The 15,996-nt window shown below is 37.9% G+C and overlaps 1 protein-coding gene across 1 annotated transcript in view; it reads right to left on the reverse strand.

Annotated features, from left to right (window-relative positions):
* SLC15A5 (solute carrier family 15 member 5) overlaps positions 1–9,043 on the reverse strand; it is a 78,405-nt gene extending 69,362 nt beyond the window's left edge. Inside the window, exons 1-2 of the mRNA XM_046011956.1 lie at positions 8,683–9,043; positions 4,076–4,298 (exon numbers count right to left, since the gene is read on the reverse strand). Coding sequence (XP_045867912.1) covers positions 4,076–4,298; positions 8,683–9,043 — 584 coding nt within the window. The remainder of the gene's footprint in view (positions 1–4,075; positions 4,299–8,682) is intronic.
* Positions 9,044–15,996: the final 6,953 nt, after the last annotated feature.

Consider the following 15,996-nt stretch of genomic DNA (forward strand, 5'->3'; position numbering starts at 1 on the left):
AGCTGATTACTTAGGCAGCTAAATAAGTAAGTAAGTAAGTAAATAAATAAATAAATTAAAAATCCTGGTCTCTGGATCTCATCTCATACCAATATATATGGAATTTTTGATGCCAAGGCCCAGGAATCAGTATTTTTAAGAATCTTCATGTGGCTTTTATGTCAATCTAGGATTGAGAATCTCCGCTTTCGAACAACACTCAACTGATTATTAAAATAGCTTCTGAAGAAGCATTCCATGGGATAGTAAGTTTTTACCTCTAGCATTTCCCTAAGATAAAAGTTATTAAGTTCAAGTAAGTATTAACATCAGAATATTTTAGTGTAGGAAAAATATTGTGTACAGTCAATCTGAGTACCAGATAGTCAAAATTTCTGGGATAGAATAAGTTAGTCTCTAGATTTTTTTTCAAGAACTCTACCAATATTCTATTTGGACTTTTCAATCATGTATAATTCACTCTGGTAACTAGCTAGGAACAGACTATGATATGCAGATTGGATGCAAATTACCAGGTGAAGTAAGTAGAGAAATGTGGAAGCAAGATTTGAAGTTAATTGCAGTAGAATTTAAAATTATGGTTATAGACAGACTTAATTATGCACCTTTCTTTTTGCTTCCAGAAAAGACTCTGCACAGGTGTATTTACCTACATGATCTCTAGCATGGTGACTCTTAATTGCACACCTTAGATTTTTGGAAAGTGCTGGAAGAGCCAGGTTCTAATCTAGATAACGGCACAAGGATGTTGGAAGATTATTATGCCTCTTGATTTCAGGGAGTTTAGCTTTATTCTTTCAATAAGGTACATAGTTGAGGAAGATCCAGTACCAGATGGTAATGTTGGCTGGGAGTGGTTTTCTCACCTACACTTGGCAGCTCTACTCGGAAGTGGTGCTTTCAATGCTCGAGACTTCCAGTCTATACTATGTAACATAATCACTGGGAAGCTTTAGGTGGTAGAGATGCAATGACACATCTCATTAAAGGTCCTGTAACTAGGAACATCTGACATCTGTGCTGAAAATAGAGCTGGATGCAGCCTTCGAGTGGTTACTGATTCAAGTGGTATGCTGTTTTTAAAGACACTATGGAAATTCATTAGATTAGCCAAGTTTGTACTTTCTAGAGGTGTTTTTTTGACATGGAGAAATAGATTTTAAATGAAGGTGCTGCCCATTTAAAGATGGCCTCCTCCTCAATGGGTTCCCTCTCACTCAGAACTTAGACAATGATTTTAGCTGATTTGTCATTTAATAACAATAGCTACCCTATTTTGAATACCTATGATGTGCTAGGATCCTTTATATATGAGTTATGCAGCCGACGTCCAGCATAGTCCCATTTTGTGGATGAGGGACTTGTGCCCGGAGAGGTTAAGGGACTTGCCGAAAAGCAGAAAACTTCTGTGACAGAGCCAGGATCCTGTCAGCCTTCAGGCTGCCCTTTAGGGTCTCTGTCCATGTGGCCACCCACCCTTGCAGTATGTAGAGCAATAGAGTTAATATTTTTTTTCCGTAAATTACAAAAAGCAGTTGCCCATAGAAATTGCCTTGTAGCTTGGTACTATAAACTTAAAAAAAAAACAAAAAACCCAAAACTGAAACAACCAGATTCAGCCTTCAAGTAGCTTACCATTGAGACAGTTCTTCATCCAAGAGTGACACCTTGACTTTAGATTTCTCATGCACATTTCTAGGTGTTGTTTTTTTTTTTTTTAAAGATTTCATTTATTTATTTAGAGAGAGCATGAGCAGAGGGAGGGGCAGAGGGAGAAGCAGACTCCCCACTGAGCCGGGACCCTAGTGTGGGACTGGATTCCAGGACCCTGGGATGCTTAACGGCCTGAGCCAACCAGGCACCCTACATTTTGAGGTGATTTAATTTTAAGTTTTAAAAATTCTGCTTGATTGTTTTCCTTCTTCCTTCTTTCTTTCTAAAAATTTATTTATTTATCTTTAGGGGAGAGAGAGAGAGAAAGCATGAGAGTGTGGTGGGGAGCTTCGAAGAGAGGGGGAGAGAGAAAGAGAGAAAAAATCTCAACACATTCCCCACTGAGTATGGAGCTGATGTGGGCTGGATCTCTTGACCCTGAGATCATGACCTGAGCAGAAAACCAAGTCAGATGTTCAACCAATGGAGCCATCCAGGCGCCCCTGCATGACTCTTTTTATTAGAGATTTTAGTGAAATTAGGAAATAATAAGAAACCACATTGAAATGTGTTCATCCTAAATTTGGCCTGGCTGCTCGTGCTGCAGAAATTCATTTTCACCCCACTCCCCATCCCCCCTTTAAAGGCGTAAAGTACAAACCCATTGGGAGTCCCCCCCCTTTCCCAAAGGAAATATTTCATTCATATAATGTCTCCTTTGTAATCAACACTGAGAAATGTCACTTTGATTAAACACAACTCTGAATGACTAAGACCATAGTACAATAAATTCTCCAGAGCTATCTTTCAGAACAACTGATTGCTCTCCAGTCTTAATCCTCCAGAGTCTTATTTAATCAAAATGATGTTGCTAATTAAGGATTAAAACCTCCGAATAGAATAAAAAAGAAGGATTTTTCTTTCTCCTTTGGGCAGGTCAAGGAGGCAGAATTTGCTATGAGGAAGTAAAGAGTCCCTTCCACCTTTGGTAAAACTGCATTATTTCTGACATTTGGACTGAATCCAAAATAGGCCTGAGTGCTTTGTAATATTAATATAATTGTGGGGGGGGGGAGAAAGAAAGAAAGAAAAGGAGAAAGAAAGGAAGAAAGGAAGAAAAAAAAGAAAGAAGAGAAAGAAAGAAAGAAAGAGAAAGAGGGAGAGAGAAAGAGAGAGAGGGGAAGAAAGAAGGAGAGAAAGAAACTGACTGCCTTGGGTAGTTAAATGTACCAGGATTATTTATGTTACGCTTTTTTTTTCTTTTAGTGCTTTAAATATGAGTTTTCTTTAAACATTTTGTCTGATTCTTTCTGTGCCTTGATTTTTTTCCATTCCTAACATTGGTGGAAAGACAGAATATTTAGAAAAATGTTGACAACTCTTTTCACAGAGAAGAGGGAACAAAAGAATGTATCTCAGATGTACTTGACATTCACTGATGAATAATAACACAATATTCTACCTTAAGATCAAATTTTTTTTGAATTTGTATTTGATAATAAAAATTGTTTCCTTAAAACCGCATAAAACTGTGTAAGAACTCACTGGGAGAGAAAAAGATTCCCAGGAAGGTGGTTTGATTTTCATGGAATACAAACTCTTTTAGGTGTTAAAAGTGAAGTGGATTCCAGACAGAAGGCTGGTTTATGTTTCAACAAATTGTAAAATACTTTTTCTGTCCTTTTTATCTTCTCTCTGCACTGCCTGTGAATTTATAAGCTCTGCCCAATTCTCCTCCTACAGGGTAGACAGGGCTAGTTGGGATCACCTACTATGTGCCAGATTGTCTGTCTGCAAGACACATATTATTGTCTCTAATAAAACCCCAGAAGAGGGATTATGATAAGCCTTCACAAAGATTAAACTGAGGGGGCAACTTGGTGCTCGTTCAGTTAAGCGTCCGCCTTCAGCTTGGGGCATGATCCCAGGGTCCTGAGATCGGGCCCCACATCCGGCTCCCTGCTCAGTGAGGAGTCTTCTCCCTCTTTCTTTCTCTCTCTCTCTGTTTAATAAATAAATAAAATCTTAAAAAAATGATTAAACTAAAACTTGTAGAGAATAAACGAGCTTACCAAGGTCAGACAGCTTGTGTTAAGTAGAGTTGAGACCAGTTTGGCTCCAAAACCACCTTCTGTTGGGTATGACAAGCCACTTCACACTGGTTTATTTGAAAGGTAAATGTATCAGTGTGCTTCCAGAAGGTGCTGGTAAGCTGCGTTCGTCTGTACCTGACTCATGGGCTCCCACACTTACTGGCTGAATCATTGTCCAAGGCACTGTCACATCGTCACTTGACCCAGACCAGTTAATGACAAACACTGAATTACTGCCATCAACATGGGACCAGAGGGCAAACAAGAGAAATCCCAGGAGGGAGAGAAATGTTGTAAGGCTCATTTCACTCCTAGCCAGTGGTGCTTACCAGTTAAAAAAAGACATTTGTTTCTGGGATCCATGCTCCTTAAGGCTGTAAGCACCCGGTGGACAGACGATGGCTCTCAGTCCTCCTGTGCCAAGGCAGATGGCCAGCAACGCTGTATAAAACAGCCTCTTCTGTTCCTTTTTTGGTATATGGTTAATCATATGGTGAGTGCCTATATAGAAATCTCCCAAGGGAAAAGCAACCACAGATAACAAAGCAGTGCCTGTAGATAGAGAAAAAAAGGAGAATAAATACGGCATAGACACCTGAGTCACCACACCACATTTTAAATAAGGTTTTTCCTCTGAAAGGAGCAGCATTGTGTGATTGTCTTCTTGAAATACTTGTTAGTCACTGCAATTCTGGAGACAGGGTGATTTTTCTAAATGTGAACATTTTCTTCATTGTGTGTTTTAATTAATCCAGAGGCCTCGTTTTCCCCGCCTTAGACTTGACCTATCTTCTCTGGTAGGGTATATAAGCAAATCATGTCCGTTTTAACAAAATTGGGAAATATATAAGAAACGAGAGATGCCTGTAATCTCACCCCCCAGAGAAAACCACTGTTAGTAAGGGTTATTTTTTCTCAGTCACTAGAGTGATAGAAAACTCAAAGATCTCAGACTTGTCAGTAACTTTTAACTTTCTTGTTAAAGAAAATGTTTTACAAAGAACATTATCATAGAGGTAACAAGAACATAGATCTCTTTGCCTTTTCTACTTCTTTTTCTCCTATTCGTGCCCTTTGATTTCTCTCACTTCTTAGGCCACTGAGCAGAGCCATCTTGGCGAACACAGAGGTGAGAAGGTGAGGTGGGTGATTCGGTACTGGACAGTAGGACGGGGAAGACAGGAAGGGACAAGGGGTGGGAGTTGGTCCTCTTCTCCCTTCCATCTTGCAGGGAGTAAACTTAAACATTTCCCTTGTTTGCTAGAAATTGTAATTCAATTCCATACTTTTGCTAAGCTCCTTAAATTTGTAAAACATTTTTATGTATTTTATTTTATGTATTTTTTAATTTATTTTATGTATGTAAAATTTATGTATGTAAAATATGTATTTAATTTATTTTATGTATTATATTATTTCATCTTGGGAAAACTTTGTGATGTCAGAAGATAGATTTTCTTCTAAGTTAAAACAAAACAAAACAAAACCAAACCCAGGTTCAGGGAGGTGAAGTGACTCGCCCAATGTTATAGAGTATCCCAGATGTAATCTGCTACTTTTCATAATTCCTATCAACTGGTCAAATCATCTTTTTTTGTGTGTGTGTGGTCAATTTGATTAGTGAAAAATGGCTTCTCCCTGTTATTTTTGTCCTGCCTTTTTATTTTTTTATTTTATAATATAATATAATATAATAATAATATAAAAAATAAAATATATTTTAATATATTTGTCCTCCATTTTATTAATTAAGCATTCATATTTTTGGTATGATTTTTTATATGGCAGCTATATGTGGTTAGTTTTCTCAGTTGGACTATAAGTTCCTCAATGGCAGATATTAGGGTCTAATGTTTTATATCTCCCTTACAATGGCTTTTACAACCTGAAGAATATATGCACTCAATATATGGTAATAAATAGATTTACCATGAGAACAGGCCCTTTATATAACTGAGTTTGAAACATTTCCTATGAAGTTTGGCCAGATATGATACCACCTGCTTTCGCTCTGCCACTCAATCCTCTGTATCTCTGGAAGTATGATGTGAGGCCTGAGGAGGCTAAGGGTTGTCCAAAGGGGATGGGCAGAGAGTTATTTCTCGTAGAAACTGTATGCTTAAAGACAAAGCACTTTGAGCGGTCCATTTGTGTAAATTAGAAAGACACACTCCTTCCATCTTTTGAGGAAATGTCATAGTGCATTGATTTCATTAGATCTGTTGTAAAATTGAAGTAATGAAAATACAAGTCAGGATATGTATGATAGAAAGTCTCCTTTTCGATATGTGCTCTACTGGGCACTGCATATTCAGCACACATTCCTGGTAGCTTCGTATAAAACACCAGGATGTGTCATAGCCTCTGCTGGGAGCTGACGAGTCCATCAAAGGGGACAGATAACCAGGTGGAAATTAGATTTTAATGTGGTAAGTGAAATTATAGAGGTATGATTAGAATGTGGTTAAGCAGTGTGGGTCTTGAAAGAAGGACAGGATTTTTCAAGTCTTGGCTATGTGGTAGGAGGATAAAGGAAGGTTGACGATTTCAAGCATAGGAAAAGATGCATAAGTAACAGTAGAGAAGTAGGGGATTGGAGGCAAGCAGAAGTTCAGCAGGGTTGAGGTCATATGCTGAGAGAAAAGTCTGGAAAGTTAAATTTGGGACAGATTGTAAAGATTCTTATGTACTAAATTGGATTTTGTTTTTTAGATAATAAAGCTGATATATAGATTTATTCTATAGATTTATATAGATCTATATAGATTTATTCTTGTTTATTGTTAGTGTTGTAAATAGAAATGTATATGGATTGGAGTCATAGACCTCCAATAGCCCAGTAAGTAGGCCAGTGTAATGGTCAAGAAAAAGAAAGCTGCATTTTTGAGCTAAGGATTAGCATTTGAAACAAAAGACACATTTTTGGTAGAACCTTTGGTACTCAGTGACTGGTTAGAATTTGATGGCAGCCATGAGTGGGGACACAAGGAAACAGTTTTTAGTAAGAAAATGAATGGATATGGAGTTGACTTAGGTCTTTTATTTGTCAAATTCTAAAATTGGGACTCAGTCCTAGTCTGATGGCTTACAAGGGAATTTAGACTGATAGGAATTGCCATGTTAAATAAGAAGTTGCCAAGTGCCATGGAATGGATATGGCCTGTTACCAAGTCAGGAAGAGCAAATCATTCAGACGCTTGCTTAAACATCTCCTTATCAGAAAACATTCCCTGATACAGAACAGCAACCATGTCACTGTCTAATCTGCTCTGTCTCCACCCCCTTACCCTCCTACATTTTTAATCGTAACACTCCTGAGCACCTGACATAATATCATTTGCTTATTTATTTTCTCTTTCCCATACCAGAAAATCACCTTTTTAAATTTTTAAAAAATTTTTTATTTATTTTTTTAAAGATTTTATTTACTTATTTGACAGAGAGAGGAGATCACAAGAAGGCAGAGAGGTGAGCAGAGGAGTGGAGAAGCAGGCTCCCTGCTGAGCAGAGCGCCTGATGTGGGGCTCGATCCCAGGACCCTGAGATCATGACCTGAGCTGAAGGCAGATGCCTAACCCACTGAGTCACCCAGGTGCCCCAGAAAGTCACCGTTGACAGAGAAGAGACTGCTTTCTTTTCTGTTACATTCCCAGATCCTGGGAGAATGCGTGCCACAGAGCAGTCACTGAAGAGTATTTGCTGAGTGTTGAGTGAATATTTGCCATGCAGAGACTTTGTTTTTACTTAACAAAACTGACGCAGTGAAGAGTTATACGTTTGAATCACACTCTAAGTGATGAACGGTGAATGGTGATTTATCATCTGAAACTGGGGGATATATTGAATACCTGATATTCATCCCTTCCTCGTTTATCTCCTCCCCTACCCACACCCCCAAACCTGCATTTTGCTCCATTTCATAGTATCAGTGAACCACATACTAACTTCCTAAGTTCCTCAACTCAGAAACTTGGAGTTAATTTTTGTTTCTCTACCATATTTATTCTCTTGTTTAGTTGCCAAGTTTTTCGTGGTTTTTCACATGTTCTCTCCTGGATTGACAATGTCTCCTAGACCATCCTCCTGGGATATCCTGGTCTCCTGCTATTGAACCTCTCATTGTGGTTGCCTCTCCTGTTTACTGGAGAAAAACACTTCCCAGATGTGTTTCATCATATCTTCAGTGACTCCTTGATGTCCAGAGGAGCAACTTGAACTTTTTAGCCCAAAATTCTAGACTGTTCATCAACTTACTTTCTATACTTTATCAAACAATCTTGATTTTTCCCCATTTCTCACAAGCACTTCTCTCCCAAAGTTTTGCAGATATATTTTCACTCCCAATGTTTTGTAGATATATATTTTTTTCTATGCGAAGGAGCATAGTGTAGTATTTAAATTCATTCATTTCATTCATTCATTCATTCATGTAGCCATAGTTCATAATATAGAGATAATGTCTCCATATTCAATCTTAATTACTCTGTAACTATTTAAAAACCACCTTTTGATGAAAACATTCTTCAATTATTCTACATGAACTTCAAAAACCTTTTTAGCACATTTCATCTTAGTTGTGAAGCAGATGAACTTCATGTTACACATAGAATTTGTCACGAATTTGGGCTTGGGGTAGGAAGGGGGAAAGGGAGGGTGTTTGAAGGAATACAGAAGACAGATATGTAAAGAGATAATTATTATAAAATATAATCAGTGCAACAATATAGGTATCAAAGCACGCGCGCGCGCGCACACACACACACACACACACATGCATATGCATTTACTAGCATCCCTCCAATAATACAGAGAACAAAGTAAATTGAGACAACATTCTCACTTCATTTTATACTCAGAGCAAGATAAGGATAAGAGTAAAAATCCTAACAAAAATCAATTAAGTTGCAAAACGATCCAGTCAGAAGAGGACACTCACCTAGAAAATGCAGACATAAGCAAGCATATACCAGCTTGTTTCTTCCTAGACAGACATCAGCAAGCCATCCCGCAAATATAGGGCTAATTATTGAAGTTCCAATAAAACACAAGTTCAAAATGGCTGCCTGGTAATTGGGATAACCAAGCTTGACAGTGCAAAAGGGGATCATGTTGCAGACGACTTCAAAGAAAGTGAACCTCTCACACATCTCCACCAGAAGCAAACAGATTCCAACCCGAATTTTTTTTACAGCATATGTCGAAGCGAAATAACCAGTGTGTCTTTGAGTTTTCTCTTTCTCGCAGCTGTGATATAAAGATAGTTTCTCATCCATGGTTTTAAAGTCTATAACAGACATGACTACTCTCCTTGAATGCAACTTATGTCAGTGTTTTGAACTTAGTGATTTTTTTTTTTTACTCCCACCCTTCTAATGAAAAAATAAATAAGACCTTTGCTTTGAATTTCACAATTCCATGCTAAAGTTTCATGGGATTTTTTGCACATTAACGTGGGGGAGCACGGGAGAGGAGACACAAGTATTTAAATGTTCACAGTAGCCCAGTGTAGCCAAATCTGCTTTGTTTGTCTAATTATTTAGAGACTAATTAGGTTCTTCCTCCAAACTTATATTGTATTACATGAATCCTGTTGCATACGTGTGGAAACTCATCTGCCCCACACTGATAAAGGTTTAAATACTGAGGCAAAAGAAGCAGTTTTTCAGGAGAATTTGAGCACTAGATCAAGAAATAATTTGAGTCTAATAATTTCTGATACTTTAATTAAACAAGCCAGAACAGCACCAAGAGATAAAGCGCGAAAGGAAATCTGTTTTGAGGGGGCAGGATACCTTATCATTATTACATTTCTTGTTATTTTTGGTTGGAATTCTGATAAGAAAGCTAATTAGGTAACACAAGTGCTAGTACATTTAGGTAACGAGCAGAGTTTGCAAGAAAGTAATTTAAGTGCACTCATGAAAGGAGAAAATATTAAACAAAAACCCTTTTCCTTTAAGTTGACCCCATGCTTGTAGAACAGCCTCTCGGAGGAAATCAGAATCAAAAGGAGATTTTTGAGTCCTTATTATTAGTCAGCAACAGGAACACAGCAACCATCCTACACAAGCTTTGGGGAATATTGGATCTGGTATCACCCTGACCCTCCTCCAGCTGGGTGAATGGATGTTAGGATTCTATTTTGGAAAGCAGGAGGGCACCAATTAAGCTAAAAAACCAGCAGCAAAAGAAAACACTTGAACATTTAGGGATTTAGCTGCAAGGACATCGGAAGACAAGGAGATGGAACTATTGGGTTAAAGTCATAATAATTTAACACACAGGGAGTGAGTATAGGAATGTTAATTTTATGTTGGAGTCAGAAGCAAAAGACGGATAAGGGCTTTTGACTCTGATTCTTATCTTTTGACCTGAGAGATTGGGAGCAAACACTTTGCTTCAGTTCCTTCTAATAGTTTCATTCTATTTTCATCTGCTCAGCATTACCTCCCCGTCTTCGGTAACAATGCCCCATTTTTTCCTTTGTGTAGAGTGACCATGCAATTTATTACCTAAACTCGAACACTTCCATGAGTGAAAATGAAGCTATTTATAGTTATTCCTGAAAAACACATATAAACTGGGACCATCTAGGGCAAGTCCCAACATACGTCTTCCCTTTAGGGAATAACTTTGATCTATTCCATGGGATCCTGGTGGAGTTTTCTTCTGGCCAGAGGAATCAATACATGGTCCAAGGCCATCCTCTTACATTTTCTCCCCAAGAATTTTAATCATGGAGCAGAATGACTCCAGTTTGGACATGGGAGCTAAGTCCTTCAGATGGCAACTCTCAGAAAAGGGATGGTTCGAGAGCTTCTGATGGAAAATTCAGTACCATCCTGGCTCTTATCCTTCAGGAGACATGATTAGTTTTTCCTCTGTAAAGGACTCACTTTCCAATCAAGTTCAGTTTGACTGAAGTAGCCGTGTTTGGTTTCTGTGGTTGACTGAGAACCCTAAGTGATACTTTGTGTTGTTGTTTGCCCCAGATTCAAGGAAAGTTTTCCCCAAGCCCCTGGGTATGCATTTAACTGGCCCCTGACAAAGGACTCCCGCAGGGTCGTATCATAAATTGGGTAGTCCTGACCCTTTCTAGGGCCTGATACTAAGCATGTTGGAATCCTTCAGCTGTAGTGTGTATCCTTGTCCCCAAACAGGCCACAGGTATTGGCAACCTGTGGTTTGGACACCATTGAGTCGGGGAGAACAGCAGCAGTTGCTGAGTAGATTTAAAGCAATAGGAAAACACCTCTTTTTTACTGCTATCTCTCAATACTAAGCTCAGAGGGAGCATAGACAACTACCAGTTCTGCCTGAGAATGACACTTGACAGGGAATATTGAATGCCATCATCTATATACAAACCTGAGCCCTTGAGTGCGGGCTTCTGCATCCTTCAGCTTCACGCAAACTTCCCCCCACCCCAAACCTTGGGTTTGTTCTCTTTGTCCCTCCACCTCCGTTAATAAAATCATATTTTTCCTCTATTTTAACAGCAATGTGTATGTACATTGGACCCAACGTGGAAAATATCTAGAAATAGAAATGAAGTGAAAGTTTTTGCAGAATTTACTGTGATGTTTTCCCCATGACTATTTTTTATTAGTAGACTTTAAATATTTAAATTATATAGTTATATGCAACTACTGTATAATGCACTTTTATCCCTTTCGTAGGTAATTTAACAATCCATTATGAAGTCTCTGTGAACATAAATTTTTATGGTTGTATTAATAGATATATCATTCACTTAACTATTCCTCCATTTTTGGTTGGTTACATTTGTCTCAGGTCAGTTATAAGCCAGATGTTCTTTAACTTTTCATTATAAATGCACATCTAAAAGAAAAAACATCCTTATAAACAATGCTGGAATGGGTATTTGTTCATCAATTTCCCACGTTCCCATATTACATTCTTCAACATTTTTTAAAAATTCCAGTTAGTGTACAGTGTAATATTCATTTCAGGTCTACAGTTTAGGGATTCAACACTTACATATGACACCTGGTGCTCATCACAAGTGCCTTCCTTCATCCCCATCACCTGTTATACCCATCCCCCCACCACCCATCTGGTAATCCTCAGTTTCTTCTCTATTGTTAAAAGTCTGTTTCTTAGTTTTCCTCTCTCTTGTTTCCCCCATGATGATTTGTTTTTTCCACAAAACCAAATTATGTAAAGAGCCCAAATGTCCATCCACTGATGAATGATAAAGAGGTGGTGTATATATATACATATATGTATATATATACCACCACTGTGTGTGTATGTATATATACATACTCATATATGTATATATATGTATATACACACACACATACTATCACTCAGCCATCAAAAGAATGAAATTTTTTCATTTGCAATGATGTAATGAGGGTATTACACTAAGTGAAATAAGTCAGTCAGAGAAAGACAAATACCATATGATTTCATTCTTATGTGGAATTTAAGAAACCCACATTGTATTCGTAGACTAGTATATAACAGTATTACTGAGTTAGAATGTGAGGAAGTTTTCAGGCATGCAGACATAAGTCAATTGCAATACAAACTTCAGGTTTTGTTTTGGTTTTTTGTTTTGTTTTGTTTTTTAACTGGAAAGCCCATGTTGTTTTTGGAATGCAAAGATTATACTTAACACTAGAATTTTTTTTTAAGACTTTATTTACTTATTTTGACCGAGAGAGAGTGAGTAAGGACAAGCAAGGGGGAGGGTCAGAAGGAGAGGGAGAAGCAGGCTCCCTACCGAGCAGGCAGCTCAATGCCAGGCTGAGTCCCAGGATCCTGAGATCATGACCTGAGCCACTTAACCAGCTGAGCCACCCAGGTGCCCAACACTAAAATTCTTCACTGGCAAAACAAAAGTTATAGGTCCATGTGTGGGGTAAAAATGTTGACGATTCTTACAGGTATTGGAAAATGTATCTTATTTAATATGGAAAATTAGTCAGGGGCTCATCTGATGAACTATGATCCTCCATGGTTTTTACTAAGCATCTGGAGTGTGAATGCATTAGATCCCGTGAGGGCTGCAGGAATGTGCCAGAAATGGAAGCCCTGCTTTTAAGGAGGCTGTTTTTAGCAATGAAGGATTATAAAGTATTTTTATAATCTCCAAGTTGATTATAACTTTTGAGAAAACTGTAGTAGTTTCTAAAATGGTTTTACAATGTGTTACTGTAACACTTTCAAATTTTATGTACATTTGCGGATTGACTTTTCATAGGTCCTCTCAACATGTAATAAGCTTTTTAAGGGAAAGGCTTTTCTAGCTCAATAATTCTCTGTATATGATAAGCACAAGGGTCATTTGAAGATATCTATTCTTTTAGGCCTATTAATTCCATTTTATTCCATCAACTATAAAGTTGGGTAAAAAACCTGGTTTGAGTGTTGACAAGAACATGAAGGACTGGTCTTAACTATAATTATTAAAAATGGTGTATCAAAGACTTGTTGGAGTAAAATTTTTGTTGCATTGTTCAAGCTGCAAAGTGGAAATGCAAAGGTACATATCAGGCTGCAGTTTTGTTTTAGGAAAGAAGTTCTCTGTGTTAATCTTTCTCTTGCATTATACAGACGCTCTGGCAATTGTATGTATTTCTACCCCAATCCTTCCATCTAGTATAAAGGAGAATCACTTCAGACTCCAGCAGATAATAGCTCACACAGCCCCAAGTACACAGAACATGTTCCATTCTTCTTTTTCTGTGGATAACTAAGAATGAAGGCCATTGTACTCCTGAGGGGATTTTCTTCCATACCACTAATGACTACTATGAATTATGCTATTGCATTGAACCTTATAGAGAAGGTATATTTGTATAAAGTAAGAGGAGAGTGATTTATCACTTGTGCTCTATAACAATTGAATGTGTCAACTTGGCTGGGCCACAGTGCCCAGATCATTGGGCCAAACAATATTCTGGATGTTTCTGTGAAGGCATTTTTGGATGAGATTTACATTTTAATCACTGTCTTTAAGCACAGCAGATTGCTTTATCCAATCAATTGAAGGCCAGAATAAACAAAAGGCTGGCTCTCCTGAGTTATTGGTGATTCCTAAGGAGATTGCCCTTGGACTTCCTGCAATATTTCTCCTGAGTCCCAAGCCTCCCAGAGTCCTCAGTCAGATTTGGGCCCGTGAAGCCTCCACAGTCACGCGAGCCAATTCCTTAAGATAAATCTCTTACTGTATAAATGTGTATCCTTTTGGTTCTGTTTCTCTGGAAAACCCTGACTGATAGACACCATCCATACCATCCCTCTTTTTCTGTCTTGTCTTTCTGTTTTGATCATGGAGGGAAAACAAAGATGCACTTAAGAATATGGACTTGAGAGCTCCCAAATCTACGTGTGTAACCAAGACCTTTGTCCTGAGTTTCTGATAAAATGATGGACATCTCCATCTAGATTTCTGCAGAAAAACTCAATCTCATCACAGCCTATGCTAACTCATCATCTTCTTTCCAGGTCCTCCTCCTCTTGCTCTACCTTCTTTAACATCACCACCTACCCAAATATTCAAACTGGAAAACTGTAAGATGTCCTAGATTTTTTTTCTTTATTGTTTCCTTACCTATTTTGTCTACCTTTTCACGGAAATATTTACTGAGTTCTTACCACATGCCAGGCACTATCTAGACTTTGACAGCGGGGAAATATTGTCAATTCAATCTTCTAAATATTTCACAAATCCATCTTTTTTTCTTCACCTTTTCTTCTCTGATATAAATTTGAACTTTTCACCTTTCTCCCTTTTTCACTGCCTCCAGTATGGCTTCCTCTGATCTCAACCCCAGTCATGTGTACATTATTTTCACCTATTTGCCATGTCTGTGGACTCTCTTGTCCCTCTGCCTGTCCTGATTTTTTCATGTTATATTATTTCCTTAGTAGTATGATTTAGAATGATTTATTCCTTAAAATCAAGTAAGTCTATTTAACAGGACATTTTAAGTTATTACTATAAATGGCATCAGTTGCCATAATAGAAGGTAAAAATAAATATAATAATCCTAATTAAAAATAATAGCTAACATTTATTAAGTGCTCTTTTGGTCAGGCTCCATTCTAAGAATTAATTCATTTATCTTTGAAACCATTTGCTGATGTAAATGCTATTTTTATGAATCCTGTTTTACAGTTATGGAAACTGAGGCACAGAATAAATTAACTTATTCAAGATAATTCATTATAGACAGAGACTTCAACCTAGGTGCTCTGACTCCAGAGCCTACACTTAACAGATGCCTTTTCTTTTATACAATAAAAATATGGAAAGACACTATGTAAAAAAATCAGTTCCCCCCCCCCACAAAACTCTACATTATTTAATGTCCAAACTATGTATCACCTAAAACCATTTCCAATTTCAAGATATTGGGAAACAATCTTCTATGTAATTCTCCCTAAACCATCCAGAAACTTTTTTTTTAATATTTTATTTATTTGACAGAGAGAAATCACAACTAGGCAGAGAGGCAGGCAGAGAGAGAGGAGGAAGCAGGCTCCCTGCAGAGCAGAGAGCCCGATGCGGGGCTCAGTCCCAGGACCCTGAGATCATGACCTGAGCTGAAGGCAGAGGCTTTAACCCACTGAGCCACCCAGGGGCCCCAGAAACTTTTTTTTTTTTATTTTGGATTTGATCCATTTGCTCCCATGCTTAAAGTCTGTGAACAACTCCTTTAGACTAAGAGATTAAATTAAAAATCCTTTGCTGGCACATAAGGCCTCTGATGATCAACATGCTGTCTTGTGACGAGAACCTTCCCTTGCCAGTCTGCCATGGCACTGGATGACATGCTCACACTTTCCTGACTAGGCTATGCTCTTTTATCTTCTCATGCTTTCCACATGCTGTCGCTTCTGACTGGAACGCTTTTCCACTCAGGGAGCCTCTTTTCATTCCTTAAAACTCAATAGAAGCATCACATCCTCAGTCAAGGCTCTTAAAACTGTGCTCTTAAAACACTGTACCTCTTTCTCTCTCTCTCTCTCTTTTAATACATATGTTTTTAAATACATATATTATGTTTAATACATATATATGTTTTATATATATATATATATATATATATATATATATATATATATATATATTATGTTATATTAATTAGCTTGCAGAACTCTTCTCCTCACTGACTGTGAGAGAGTGGAGAACAGGAACAGTTTCTTACTTATCCTTCCACCCCCACTGCCCAGCACACTGCCTGGAATGTACTCGTTGTTTCAGCATGTGTCC

This window comes from Meles meles, chromosome 7 (genome assembly GCF_922984935.1).
Source record: "Meles meles chromosome 7, mMelMel3.1 paternal haplotype, whole genome shotgun sequence".
NCBI classification, from domain to species: domain Eukaryota; kingdom Metazoa; phylum Chordata; class Mammalia; order Carnivora; family Mustelidae; genus Meles; species Meles meles.